General features: G+C 35.4%; 1 protein-coding gene across 2 annotated transcripts; it reads right to left on the bottom strand.

Moving 5' to 3' along the window:
• Positions 1–1,313: 1,313 nt before the first annotated feature.
• Positions 1,314–14,648, bottom strand: LOC115437058 (sentrin-specific protease 5-like). 2 transcript variants are annotated; one of them, XM_030160138.1, is made up of 11 exons: positions 14,347–14,648; positions 11,493–12,515; positions 11,299–11,404; positions 8,316–8,463; positions 8,161–8,208; positions 7,990–8,067; positions 6,592–6,729; positions 6,387–6,470; positions 4,327–4,377; positions 2,071–2,292; positions 1,314–1,633 (listed from the first exon to the last, which is right to left on the bottom strand). In XM_030160138.1, exons 2-10 carry the CDS (start codon positions 12,094–12,096, stop codon positions 2,176–2,178), a joined length of 1,374 nt encoding a protein of 457 aa, XP_030015998.1. In that variant the 5' UTR covers positions 12,097–12,515; positions 14,347–14,648; the 3' UTR covers positions 1,314–1,633; positions 2,071–2,175. The 2 variants fall into 2 exon arrangements, with proteins under 2 accessions (XP_030015998.1, XP_030015999.1); XM_030160139.1 differs by having other exon boundaries at positions 11,493–12,512.
• Positions 14,649–15,181: the final 533 nt, after the last annotated feature.

The raw sequence follows: 15,181 nt of genomic DNA, 5'->3' as shown, positions 1-15,181 counted from the left end.
AGCCTGTCGAAACATAAAACTGTGTGAAACTGTATCTGCAGCTGGACATGGGCATTACATTTGTTTAAAGTGGCATTGAAAAGCATTAAATTGGATTTGCTGATACCTGCAGAAACCCTGTAACTACTTTTGACCCATTTTGCTAATTTCTTTTTAATTCCAGGGAGCAAGAACCAGAGTAGATGCACTAATGTGATTATTTTATCTAGTACACCAAGAGACTTACCTTCATTCTACTGTTACGTATACCACATACACTGTTTATTTCAGTATATACCAGATTCATTACTGAAAACCAAATAGTTATTTTTGTGCCTTAAAAACCTCCATATTGGATGTGGAGCACTGTTTTCTGATAAGTGCATGTTTTGATTGTTCAACAGCATTCATGTACGTTATAATCTGCTAGAGCAGGGGTGTCAAACTCATTTTAGTTCAGTTCCACATACAGCCTAATATGATCTAAAGTGGGCCAGACCAGTAAAATAATATAAATAACAGGCTAAGAACTTGTAAATAATGTCAACTCCAAAGTTTTTTTCTGTTTTTGAGTCAAATTCCGTAATGAAAATGTTTACATCTACGAACCGTACTTGAACATAACATGAACAAATACGAACCTGAAAATTCTTAAGAAAAATCAGTGCAATTTTAACAATATTAAGCTTAGTGTATCATTTATACATGAGCATCACAACTTACAGATCACAGTGGATCTACAAATACACAAAACATTTAGTAAGAGGCAGAATATTGTTAAAATTCCACATACTTCTCTCAAGAAATTTCATGATATTCACATTTTTTGAAAAAGGCTAGTTTGTAAATGTAAACATTTTTGTGTAATTTTACTTTTTTTTTTACAACAAAGAGAAAAAATCTGTAGTTTTCATTATTTATAGGTTATTATGATAGTATTTTACTGGTCTGACCCACTAGAGATTGAATTGACCTTAAATGATTCTAACAACCTTGATTGTTAATATCTTCAGTGTAATTTTTGCATTTCACAAATTCATCCCAGGGGCCAAACTGGACCCTTTGGTGGGACGGTTTAGGCCCCCGGGCCGCATGTTTGACACCTGTGTGCTAGAGATTGAAAAATACTTGTCTGTATCTAGAAAATTGATTTATCAATATTTACGTAGCCTAAAATAAAGAGGTAATTCTGCATGCAGTGCATACGGTACCTCTTATGTAATGTGAAAATAAAATAAATTAAATACAATGTTTGCAAACTGAATTATTTTATTTAAAACATTTCTTCTCTGACGCAGTAAATAATTTGCACACCGATTCCAGTTTAACTTGGAACACAAACAAAAAAAACCACTTCTTGTCATCCACCTGCAGCTCACAGGTGAAAGAAAAAATAAATTGTCCAAATATTTTACAACGTAACCACAGAAACAGACTGTCAAAGGTTCATCCATTTGGATAACGGATCTGCCAGCTTCATAAGGCTTTGTTGGTGTGCTTTTGCCTTCAGTAGAACTCGAGTCAACACGTTCACTCTTAAATAAGAAGTTTGGTTAAATATAGAAAATATAAATAGAGTATTTGTGTGAGACGTTGGACTTTTATGAACAGCACACTTGAAACATTTCTCCTCTAAGGCTCAGCTCAGTTATACGCACTGCAAAAATCTAAATCTTACCAAATGTATTTTTCCTCATTTCTAGTCAAAATGTCTCATCACACTTAAAGTAAGATATAATCACCTAAAGAGTAACTTTTCAGTGAGATATAAGAACTTATTTTTAGGCAGTAGATCTTGAACATCTTATTTCAAGGAATCGTACCAACATAATTTTCACTTGTTCCACTGGCAGATTTTTTTTGCTCGTTTCAAGATAAAAAAAAATAAAAATCTGCCAATAGAACAAGTGAAAATGATCTCGGTAAGATTTCTTGAAATAAGATTTTCAAGATCTAAGGTCTAAAAATAAGTTCTTATATCTCATTGAAAAGTTACTCTTTAGGTGATTATGTCTTATTTTAAGTGTGATGAGATATTTGGACTAGAAATGAGGAGAAATACACTTGGTAAGGTTTGGACTTTTGCAGTGCAGTGCTGTAGAGCTGTGACAAATCAGTACTGATGCACTAAAAAGTAAACTGCACACTGAGGGCTTGACCCCGACGTGGTCGATATATGTTACTGTGCGATTCCCATCAGTCCTGTTCGTGTAGTTTACAGTCACACAGTTCCTTGTAGATCCTCTTCCGGATATTTGGTATGTCCTTCTGAGAAAACTGCAGAGGTTTTGTCAGGGCAAGGCACCTGGAATACTGAAGGAAGAGAAAAAAAAAAAAAAAAAACAAGGGTGAGGATGTAAGAGGGTCATTCCATATAATTTCATCCAGTGGTCCCCACCTGACCCTCTCAGATTTTTCGAAATTTTTACATACTTCTAGTACCTTACATATGATGGGAAAATCCAAAATTTCAAGGCTTAATTGTAAATAGTTCCAAAGTTACGACCATTTGAAGTAGGTAGGGGCTACCCTAAAATTGCGACCAAAATTAAGACTTGAAATTTTCGTCTATTTTCAGCTTCTATAACCTCTGAACAACAAGAGCTAGAGGTCTGAAATTTTCCGAATCATTTCACAGGAATCTATAGTCTGAAGAAATGTGAAAATATGTACTTCAAATGTATAATTGCATGTTACAGAGAATGACAAAGTTGAGATTTTATCCATCGCAAACTTCTAAAATGCTACTTTTGGCCACTCGTTACACAAAAACTAATCATCATATTCATTAGAAATTTTAAGTGCTATATCTTGGCTACTTAGGGAATGGATCTGTGTAAAATGAAGGTCCTATGTTCTGTTATGTATGATATATGAACAGCTGAAAATCAAAAATATCTGTTCGACCTTCGGATTCAAAGGTCAATATCAGCATGTGGGATAGGTAGGATCGCAAAATAAAAGACACCTTGTGAAAGGACAGGAAGTGACCCAAATTTTGACACCAAGCACAACTTGCTTCTATAAATCCCATATTTTAGCCATAAATGGCTAAAATATGGGAATCATTTCACAGCCATATATGGCTAAAATATGGGGGTGAAAACATCCATATTTAATTTGAACATTTAACATAGAAGGATTTATAGAAGCAAGTTGTGCTTGGTGTCAAAATTTAGGGCACGTCCTGTCCTTTCACATGGTGTCTTTTATTTTGTGATCTTACCTCTCCCACATGCTGATATTGACCTTTGAATCCGAAGGTCGGACAGATATTTTTGATTTTCAGCTGTTCATATATCGTACATAACAGAACACAGGACCTTCATTTTACACAGATCCATTCCCAGACCCCCTACCTACTTCAAATGGTCATAACTTTGGAACCATTTACAATTAAGCCTTGAAATTTTCGATTTCAAGAGTTCAAGAGTTTTTTATAGTCATATGCACAGCAAAAACAGGTAGTTATACTATGCAATGAAATTCTTATTCTGTTCATCTCCCTAAAAACACAACACATTAAAAATAAATAAGAATAGGGGAAACAATACTAATAATAAAATCAACTATAAAAAATTAAAACAGTTAAAACCAGCAGTAAAGTGTTCAGTGCTATCAGTATGTGCTTGTGTTGCATGCGGCATGTGTAAGTGATTCATTGAGAAGCCTAATGGCCTGTGGGTAAAAGCTGTTTGCCAGCCTTGTGGTCCTAGACTTCAAACTCCTGCGACGTCTGCCAGATGGTAAGAGTGTGAAGAGCGAGTGTTGTGGATGTGTGCTGTCTCTGATCAGGCTGTGTGTTCTTCGTAAGACGCTGGTTTTGTAAATGTCCTGCAATGAGGGGAAGGCTGCCCCAGCAATGTGCTGTGAAGTCTTGATCACCCACTGGAGTGCCTTCCTGTTTTGTGCTGTGCAGTTTCTGTACCAGACTGTGATAGAGGCGGTGAGGACACTCTCAATAGTGCATCTGTAGAAGCAGCTGAGGATTTTGGTTGACATGCCAAATTTCCTCAGTCTTCTCAGGAAGTACAATCTCTGTTGGGACTTCCTGATAATTTGTTGGGTGTTGTGAGACCAGGTGAGGTCCTCGCTGATGTAGGTGCCAAGAAACTTGAAGGTTTTCACCCTCTCCACCTCAGTCTCATCAATATACAGGGGTTTGTGTGGCTCCTTGATGGATTTTTCCATCATATATAATGTTCTATAAGTATGTAAAAATGTAGAAAAATCTGACAGGGTCAGGTGGGAAATTTTCTTAAAATCTGTTGATTTCATATGGAATGACCCAAGAAAGAGTCAAATCAGATCTCATGTTTACAGGCGTCACAAGAGAGACGACAGTACCTCCAAGACGAAGACGCCGCAGTCATTTTCATTGGTCTGTTGTGGGATTTTCTGTGATGAATGACATGAGGAGACACAGCATCATGTTAGTAAGAGGAAAAACTCCAGCAGGTGACACTATAGGCTAATTTTTGGCCCAGTTATTAAAAATGTTTCACTCTAATAACAATGATCTGGATAACCCATGTTTTGTAATTCAGACTCAGTTACTCATTTTACTTACACAGTCATGGGAAAAAAATTATTAAACCATCAAAAGTCATCAAAAACAATGGTTCTGCAATCCAGTCCTAACTCCCGTGTGTATCATGTGACTAAAACAGACAGAAAAGAAAACATGGAATGTCTAAAAGCACTGTTTTTGTCAGTGCAATGCCATAGATACTGATGTAAGAACTGAAGTGATTTTGGTTTTTAATCAAGAAAACATGTTAAATGGATAGATATCAGCTCTGAAATTAAACTACTATGAGCTATTTTCGTTATCATTATATTTGTCCAAACAAATGGACCTTTAGTTGGACCAGGCATTAAAATGAACAAGAAATTGAAGAAAACAAGGGTGGTCTAATAATTTTTTCTGCGACTGTAAGTCACATAATCAGAACTACACTGGACTGAGTCACGCAGATTCAGATAATAAAACTATCCAAATACAACAGGTTACACTTCAGGGAATGGACCATGCATTTACACAAAAACAGACATGTTCTGCAGGACAGAAAGTAGATTCTGAACAATCTTAAGAGACAAACTGTGAATACGACACAAAAAACAACACATTGAAATTCAAGCCTTTATTTCATGGGGGCCTGTAGATTCATTCATAGGGGCTGGAGCTAAATACGCGTGTTGGTATGTTTTTAACTCCAGCCCCTATGAATTAATCTACATGCTCTCATGAAATCAAGGCGTTTTATAATTTCTAAAATTTCTAACCAAATGAGTGCCTTCTAGGGATGGAACCATATGACAATTTCATATCACGGTTATTGCGACCAAAATTATCACGGTTATCATTATGATCGCAGTATTGTTGAAATTGTGCTCAAAATGTTCAAAAAGTACTAATACACACACTGAAATAATTTAACCAAGTTCTATTTTGAAAAAAAACAAACAACAAAAACAACAAATAAAATAACTAGTACAATGTCCCTTCTGTTGCAGAAACATTTAAATATTAATCCTTAGTGGTCTGAGCCTATTTTGTCTGTTTTTGAGCACTTTTGATTTTGCCTTTATATACTACATAAACAAATGTTTACTATACCTGTGTTTGAGATCTGTTTTTTCAGCACAACTTCATCTATCTGATCTGCCTATTATTTTTTTTCCACTTTAACCTACTATAAAAACACAAAAGGACAGAAAACACAAAAAAATTATAAAATCTGATTTAAAAAATGTAAATAATTTATTGCATAAATAACACAAAGATGCTTAACGAACCTTTTCAAAGACTTTAAAAGTGAATATTGGTTCCAAATATTAGGTATAGAAAATTAAAATTGCAATAAATTAAAACTATACTCAAATATTTGACATAAAAGCAGATCTTTACACAGGTGTTTTCTCTGGAAAGGTGCGGTAATCAAACACAGTTATCATGATAATTAGAATTTAAACGGTAATACTAACCGTCTACAATTTTACCGCAGTTTATCGTTATATCCCTAGTGCCTTCATTTTTGTCTTTTTCCAACTGTTCATGCCCTCACCATGAGCACCTTTGGTTTGCTGAATCCCAGTAGCTCCTTGTGAAATAGCTTTTTTTGTCTTATTGAAATTCAAGCATTTTCAAGGATTTCAAGCACCTGCATGAACCCTGTAAATTAATATACAGACATGAGGGGAAAAAAAAAGATAAATATTTGCCACCGCCCTCACGACTCAATTCCAATAGTGACTCATATCAGCAAATATCAGCCGATACCAATGAGCAGCCCATGTATTGTTGAGTCCATTGTCAGGATGTGACCGATCAGAGAGCAGAAATCCACCCCAGCTACTTACGAACCATAACTGGACCTAGCTCTGTCCACCTCAGGACAACATACCTCATCGAATGACACCGTCCAATCATTTTCAAACGCTGATCGTCTCTTTTCTTTCGCTTCAGTGATCAAGTATCTCAGGATGTTCTATTAAAATCAAAGCGAGAAAAAAAAAAAAAATTCTTGAGGATATGGTTTTATGATGACTTCCAGAAAAGAACATAAACTTCGATTATTATGTCACCACACTGATATAAGGCGTTATTACCCTTGCCACCTTCTGGAGGGCGTTTCCCTGGGAGTCGTACAGGCAGATCTTCTTCTGGGGAATGTCAGCGGTCACCAGACACCAGTGAACCTCCAGATGGACGGGCACCAAAAGCAAAGTCTTGGAAAATAAATCCACCTGAAGATGAGGAGACGCGAATGGTAAAAATCTAATGAATGCATCTAAATCTCAAAACGGACATATTAGGATGCTTCTATGAACCTGGTCCTAAAAACAGGACATGGGGCTAAAAATTCAAACCAGATGTAAACTAATGTTAGGAAGCAAGTTTGGAAGCACTTTGGGTCTATTTAAAAAAAAATACTTACTGAGATAAAACTATTATTCAGATAAAACACATTTTTATATTATTTTACATTATATTTAATACAAAAATCTGCATGTAACATGGTAAAAAGGACATGAAAATTACATGCTACAATTTTTTTTTTATATCTCTTTTTTTTTTTTCTCACGGCTACATTTTGGGAATTGAACTAATTATGCACGGTAGAGTGTTTCATAAAAACGGCCGCTATTGCAAAATCACTTACAATTTATTTGTGTTTAAATGGGTCGGTTCTGTACGTAACGCAAGTGGACACGATGGGTTACACACAAAACCTGGAATGAGCCTGAGATTCATGAAAAACCTGCATGTCTGGATTAGAAAAACCACTAGGATCATTAAATTTAACACAGTGTCTTTATTTATAGCAGTATACGAGACCATTTCAAGCGATGTTTTCCAAATCTAATCCACTGACACCTGGGTAGCTTCCTATTTTTGGCCCTAATATTTGATTAAAAATTAATTTATTTTGGGATGGCTCAGAGCAAGAGTGTGACTGCGGCGTATAACCCATTAGCTGTGAACCTTGGAGTTCTTCTGTACGCGACACGTATCAGTAAGCAAAGGGTCTGAAATCCAACTTTTCTGTTTGTGTGGTCTTTACTTAAAACTTAAATTGATACAAACAAAAGATGAATTTCTAAATTAAATTACATGATGGTCAAAAGACTGTGATGCTCCAGGCTTCAGGCTTCTGGTTCCAGTTTTCTTTCTTTACGTTTTATAATCTTAGCAACCAATAGGACTGCATCACACAATGATGTCAAGACTTATGCTATTACTACTTGATTTTCATATAATATACATAAATTATTAATAAGAAATCAAATATAAATAGAAATATGAATTTTTAAGTGAAGCACAAAAAATGGCTCTGACAAAGAGTATAATTTATTTGCATGTATCTGAGGTCATCATTAGGTACATCCTGGGGGAAATATGTCTAAATTTCTCTGTTATTATTGCATCTAAAAAGCTCCCAGTTACCAAAATGAACCCAGTTTCGTAAAAGCACTCATTACAAACCACTCGTCGTTGAACCTAACCTGCTTCGTCCATCTTTTTACTCCGTCGTATCCTTTGGTCATGAGCTGGCGGTGGAAGAAGCTGTTGAGAAAATGGACCTAGGAGTGAAAACAAACAGATTAAATAACAAACGACAGCGCAGCAGAAAAAAAACAAGAACCACTCAGGAAAAGACGCTGTGTTATAGTCACCTTATGATGAGCAGATTCCATTATTAACTCTCCATACATGTTCATGACCTTATGGGAAAAAAAAAAAAAGATTCAGATCAAACAGAGGATGTAACAAATTAATCTATCCTCTGTAAAATATCTGATCTGCGTTCAAGACATTAAGAGATGTGAACCTGGTCGTTGAGCCAGTTCTGATTTGCCAGTGTCGATAAGTCGTCCAGTGTTAGCGTGTGCTTCTTGTAGACCACCCGAAAGGACGGGATGGGCTTGTTTACCATCGAGATTCGGTATTTGGTGACCTCCGAGAAGATAAAATTGGTCCTGTACAGATGGGAAGACTGGTTATAGATACAACAGGGTTTCAACAGGTTACATTTCAGACTTTTTCAAATGTAATTTAGACCTGCTTCATGACAAAAAAGTACAACTGGGCCTTATGGTTTCCAATGCGAGCTCCTATTTTGAGAAAAAGGCTTCAACCAAGAACTGTATGAACTGATCCTGGATCAGATCTCGTATATATCTGTAGCTCCTGTTATTAGATTGACTAGTTCAGGGCTGTCAAACTCATTTCAGTTCAGTTCCACATTCAGCCGAAGTTGATCTCCAGCGGGCCAGACCAGTAAAATAATAACAGTGAAAAAAGTAAAATTATATTCTGATTAGGTTTACATCTACCAAGTTTCCTTAAAAATCTGAATAACATGAACAACTTGAATTGTCTTAAGAAAAACAAGTGCAATTTTAAGAATATTCTGCCTCGGTTTATCAGTTTATCATTTACACATGTGCGTTACAATCACACAAAACATTTAGTGACAGGCAGAATATTGATAAAACTGCATTTACTTTTCTAAAGACATTTCCATGTGTTCATATTTGTTCAGGTTATTCACATTTTTTGTAAAAGTATAGTTTGGTAATGTAAACATTTTCATGTAATTTTACTTTTTTTTACATCAAAAAAACAAAGGGAAAATGTGGGGTTGTCATTATTTATAGGTTATTCTGATCATCTTTTACTGGTTCTGACCCACTTTAAATCTAATTGGACTGTATGTGTCTGTATGTGGAACCTGAATTAAAATGATTTTGACACCATTGATTGTTAATATCTTCAGTGTAATTTTTTGCTTTTCACAAATTCATCCCGCAGGCCAGATTGGACCCTTTGGCGGGGCCAGATTTGGGCCCCGGGCCGCATGTTTGACACCTGTGGACTAGTTGATATGTGTTGTCAATTACCTTCTGGTATTGTTCTTACCATTGCGTATGTGCTGCCCTTTACCATTTGTGGTATTGTAGTTTTTTCTTGTCATTGTTAGTAAGAAAATGAGGGAAGGAAGTACCCCAGGCCACTAGTCACTCATGTCCCTCACACTCTTACAGACGTTTAACTTAACTAATACCATGCTTTTAATTGAATGTGCAATAACCTGTTCTACCTCTTGGTACTTTTAGTTTTTTTTTTTTTCTGATACAGTACTCTGTTTTTACAAGCATGTATTTGTGTTTGTCTGTGCAACAACTGTGTTTATATGTTTTAGCTGTGTTTATGTTTTGTTTCTGTTTTTGTTCATTTCTTTTTTTGACTGGGACTCCGGGAAATGCACAAGAATTCCAATGTACCAATACAGCGATGTATCTGTGCAAATGGCAAATAAAGTCTATTCTATTCTATTGTATTCTATTCATCATAATGCAAGTTGACAGTTAACTGTTACCTGTGGTAACATCACCAGGAATGTACTTTGTTTCTATTTTTCACACACATTTTGGCTATACAGTGTAAATACTGTCGAATGAGTTTGTTCTAATTTGGTATAGGCCTATATTGTTCAGTGCTCTGGCTTGAAGTCTAAGGACAGGAGTGAGTATTTAAAACGTTCTTATGTTCAGTTATTTGATGATAAGAATGGGGGTGGGATTAAATAATTTTTTTCTTCTTCCCACTCCTTTTCGAGTGTAAATGAATGATTTTGGAATTTTGAACTTGCATGCATTCTGTAAAATGCTCGAAATAAATAAATAAATAAAATTAAATGAGAGTAACTGTGACAATTTTATTTGTGTTTTAAAAGAATCATCCCTCCACTCAGAGTTTCAGATTTGGTCCTCAGGTTCCTACTACAAATATCCCAACAATTTTAACTAAATGACCTTTTACTTACTGGTTTCAATGCACCAAACACAAAAAAGAGCACTGTGGTACTTAATGATTCTGGAGGGAGAAAAAAAAAAAAAATAATAATAATAATGATAATAATGATAAAAACACTGTACATACATTTTCAAGTTAAGTTAAAGTTAATTTAGTTCAGGTCAGATGACTGTATTTTAGACTTTTCAAAACCTGTGGAAACTCTGTACAAGCCTGATGCCCTAACCACATGTAGCCATTGAAAAAAGTAAAAGTTTGTGTTTCAAGAATACCATTAGGTGCTGTGCACTATTTCTTTCCGGTCTTTTTCTTCTTTGGACTTTGCTCAATTTTTGAGAGATTTTAAGTAGTTGATTGCGTTTCTCTAGGTGAACTATTTTTTTGTCCTTTGTCATATTTATCTTTAATTTTTTTTTTTTTGTTAAACTTAATTGGTTTTGGCACCACTGGCGCTATATAGTCGAGCACCCGTGGGGCCTCTCTCTCTCAGCGTCCAGGGCGTGCACGTTGAGGCGCGCATCCGCTCCACTCCACGCAAGTTGCTGCATGCCAGCGTGGCTTTTTGTTAGCTTTTCATTTTTGTTTGGCCAGGTGGATCCGAACATCCTGTTTTTGCTTTTTCTTTCGTTAGGACTCATTTTGTGGTTTGTTTTTTGATAGGGTAGCGGTGCGCTGGCAGCTTCTACGGCCCTGTATAGGGTTGGCCTGTCCAGCACACCATCCTTATGTTTATTTTGCCGGTCCACTCTGGCCTTTTCTTTTGTTACTTAGGGCACAGGGTTTAAAAGGGGTTTGGATCCTGCTCAGTTAAAAGAAGTTTGTTTTCAATGAAAGAAGTGAATCGACGAAGAACGAAACAAAAATAAGTCAAATACAATAAAATATGCTCTTTTGAATGATACTCTTTGACTCCGGTGTCCTTTGTAAATATGTTTCACCTTCAGGTTGTAACGAATACTAAAACATTAGTGAAACCACGTGGAGCAAACCTTTACCTGTCATTAAAGTCTACGTCAAATCTCCTCTTCAGGTGCTTCAATATGTCATTCTTTTGTAGTGGGATGAAACTTCCATATATTCTGTAGAAGTCATCAAGGAATTCTACAGGAATATAAGAAACAGTGACCTCAAACAGCTGGAAATAACTGAAATATAAAATGCAAAATGGTGATAGAAAAAAAGAAAGTACCATGGATGTCCTTTGCCACTTCTTTGAGACCGATATCAGTCTGAAGGGAACCGGTGCGTTTAGTGGTGACTTGTTCTTCATCTCCTTCTGAAACCTGGTTCTGATCCGGACACACAGCATGGTACTGTCCTGATGGGACGTCCAACTCCAGCCTTTTGGCAGGTTCTCCTGGGTTACGATCCCTGATGAGTCTACATCCATTGCGGTCTGCACTCACAGGTTTGACAACATCTGAAAGTTCTGACAGGTGATTGATTTTACTACAAGTTTCTGGTTCGACTCCTTTTAATATGATTTGACCGCCGACGCCTGCTGCAACGTCTGTATCCATGACAGTGTCCTGCGAGGGCATTCCTGACAGAACAGCAGATTCACATTTATTTAAGGGACTACTCTGTTGTTCAAGTGTGTTTTCTGACATTTCAGAACCACATCCAAGAACTGAAGTTGAGTCTTGTGAATTGTATGTTAGAAGCCGCCTCCTCTTTTTCTGTATTTGTGTCTTCAAACTGAAACAGGGGCTTGGGACACAGTTAATCCCACAGCCTCGCCTCCTGGCTCTGAACATCCCAAAACGGCATTTCTCTCGCCGTTTTCTCCACATCCAGAGCTGTAATTTAGAGTATAAGCGTCTCTTGGCTCGCCTGGAAAGATGAGCAACCCCATTAACAGAAGAAATGAGGGCCTTCCTTCTTTTGAAATGAACTGCTTGCTCCGGTGGCTCTGGTCCAGTTCATGTGGGAGCGTCTGACCACTGGGGTAGTCATGGGGTCTGGTCCTGGTCTTGGACACCTCATATGCAACGGTGCTCAATCTGCTTAATCGCACATTCTGTCAGTGAAATGGAGGAAGGTTTTGAGAACATTGTCCGTTTTCTCTGATGCCTCCTTCACCGGCTGTTGCTCTACTAGTAGCTCTAAACGGAACAATCAGTGTGGGATGTTAATGTTTCCCATGTGGATGTTCTTCTGTTTCAGCCTCTAATGGTTTCCTCAATCAAGTAACACAAAATCCAAAGATCTGCTGCAACATAAAATGGGCATCATTAGGAGAAGTCATATAGGTTTCATGCATTTCTATGCCTTTGTAAAGCACTTTGAACTGATAAATGTCTGACCGGTGCTTTCTAAACATATTTACCTTGTTTAAAGACTTTATTTTACATATCTGTAATTAATCAAAATACTTGAAAGTGATAAGTCAAATATGGATTAATCCCAAAGCTGAACACCAGTTCTTTTATCCAAGTAGAACCTGAATGCATAAGATTTACTCATAACTACACAGGTCATTGTTATGTTGTTGGTTTGCTTTAATTTATTAGATGCTCTGAACATGAGGCTTATGAAAGTTAAAAGAAACTAACAATGGCAGTAAAAAAATATTTACTGAAATATACAAGGCTGTGTATTGGCAAGAATCTGGTGATACGATACAAATCACAATACTAGGATCACGATATGATATATCGCGATATATCATGATACTGTTAAAAAGGCAATTTTTTTGTTTGTTTCTTTTTTTTTAAAATGATTATTTCCTTGAAAAATTTAATTACACCAGAAATCTGCACAAATACTAAACATTTTTATTTGATCCCAACAGGATCTAATGTCATATCACAAAATGTCCTGTGTTCAAACTGAAATTCTGTTTTACAGACATTACAGTTTCAGATTGTGTTCAAATGTTCATATTCTATTAGTTCACAACTAACATCAGAACAGTATTTTAATTCAATTCCAACAAAGGAACTAACATTATTTAATAAAAGAGTGTTAAATAATAATAAACAAGATATAAACAAAAAAAAACCTCCACAATATCTGCATTTGAATAACTACCTAAAAATATCTATACAGTACTTTTTAATATCGATACAGTGTCGTGAAATGAAATATTGCGATATATTGCAAAAACGATATTTTCTTACAGTCCTCGAAATAAATGTTTCTAAGTGAATCTAAACTGGAGTGAATATTACAGCACAGACTAAGAAAAGTAGAATATCAGGTAAAATAATCTTAGTTTTAATTGTAGATGATTTTAGAGTGGGAACAAATATTTGATTAATCAATTTGTCACAGTTCACAAAAAAAATAAATAAATAAATACATATATATATATATATATATATATATATATATATATATATATATATATATATATATGAATTTCCTGACTGCAGGTTCTTAAATTTTAATACTTTCCCCCTCTGACAATAAATTGAATAGCTTAGTACAATGGAAAAAACAAGACATTCAAAGACAACTTGAGGTTTGGGAAAACACTGGTATTATTCACAATTCACCAACATTTTATAGATAATACATGCAACTAAAAAACTGCAACAGATTAACTGACGATGAAGATAATCTTTAGTGGCAGTAGAGTTTAGCTTTCATTTTAACACCACATGAAATTAGAAGTCTGGGCTAGGGGTCAAATAATGTTGATGTTTATTTTTTGTGAAAAGTACAAATTGTTACAGACATGCCAGTTCAACTCCATTTCCTCATGTCACCTACAAAAATTAAACTAACAGAATAAAACAGAAAGCAACGTTAATTCGGAGTATTTTGCAGATAAGTCATAATAATGCATCTTCTGTGAGCACCTGCACCTATATAAAGTATAAGATCCGCATGTGCTAATTTGGCCAAAGAACAAATATTTAACCAAAATATTAAGTAGGATTTAATAGCACTGATAGTGATTCCAAAAGTGGCAACAGCTCTGCACAGAATCACATGTAGGCTACGAAACTGTATCTGCACATGTCACAAGCAAGGGAATCACAAAAAAATACACTAATGTTTAACTGTTTGCGAGCCTTGAGAGTAGGATAACTTACATTTTCACCAGACAAGCAGGATATTTTCTTCTATATCTTCTTGACACGTGTTTGGACCCTTGCTACATTAGCAGGTTTACTCCAGCAGCTGTGGGTAACAAACGGTTAGCTGTTAGCCATAAACACTGTCTCACTTACTTTAATCGATATTTTCTGACTTATCGCATTAAACCCGAAGTACGAAGAGCTTTTGATAAACCTATACTACGTGTTCAAGTTGTAAGATTTGCAAATACGATGTTCTGTTAAATAACCCTCTACGCACGCAGCATATTTCATATCATGTATACAACCCATCGCACATTGGCAGTCGCATATTTAATACGTCACGCACACGCTGACGAATCAGAAATCAGTACAGGGGACGCACATTTAAATGTAGTAGAAGCAGTATTTACAGTACAGTAACAAAAATTCTTTAAAAATTTACTTTCTAATGTTTTTTTCTTAGATATTTCTATTTTTAGTTATTATTATTATTATTATTATTATTATTATTATTATTATTATTATTATTATTATTATTTATTTATTTATTTATTTATTTATTTATTTTTGTCCTTTCTTCTTTGTGTCTCTAAGCCTGTGCATTATGTTAATTTATTTGTTTGTACGATTTTTCCTTTGGACATCTTGATGTTTGTTCAAAATTTCTTGATGAGATGTTTTGTGTACTCATATATTTTCAATAAAGTTGGGAAAAAAAAAAAAAAAAACAAACTTACAGTACAGTAGTTTAGTAAAAACGTACTACAGTCCACTGCAGTTAAATGTTCTGAATTCAAAACCTAGTTTAAGTAAAATAGTTTATATTTTAATAGTAAAATTAAAGTAG

This window comes from Sphaeramia orbicularis, chromosome 17 (genome assembly GCF_902148855.1).
Source record: "Sphaeramia orbicularis chromosome 17, fSphaOr1.1, whole genome shotgun sequence".
In the NCBI taxonomy this organism is placed as follows: Eukaryota; Metazoa; Chordata; class Actinopteri; order Kurtiformes; family Apogonidae; genus Sphaeramia; species Sphaeramia orbicularis.
Note: the sequence above shows the minus strand (reverse complement) of the source record. Positions and strands in the feature narration are given on the sequence as shown.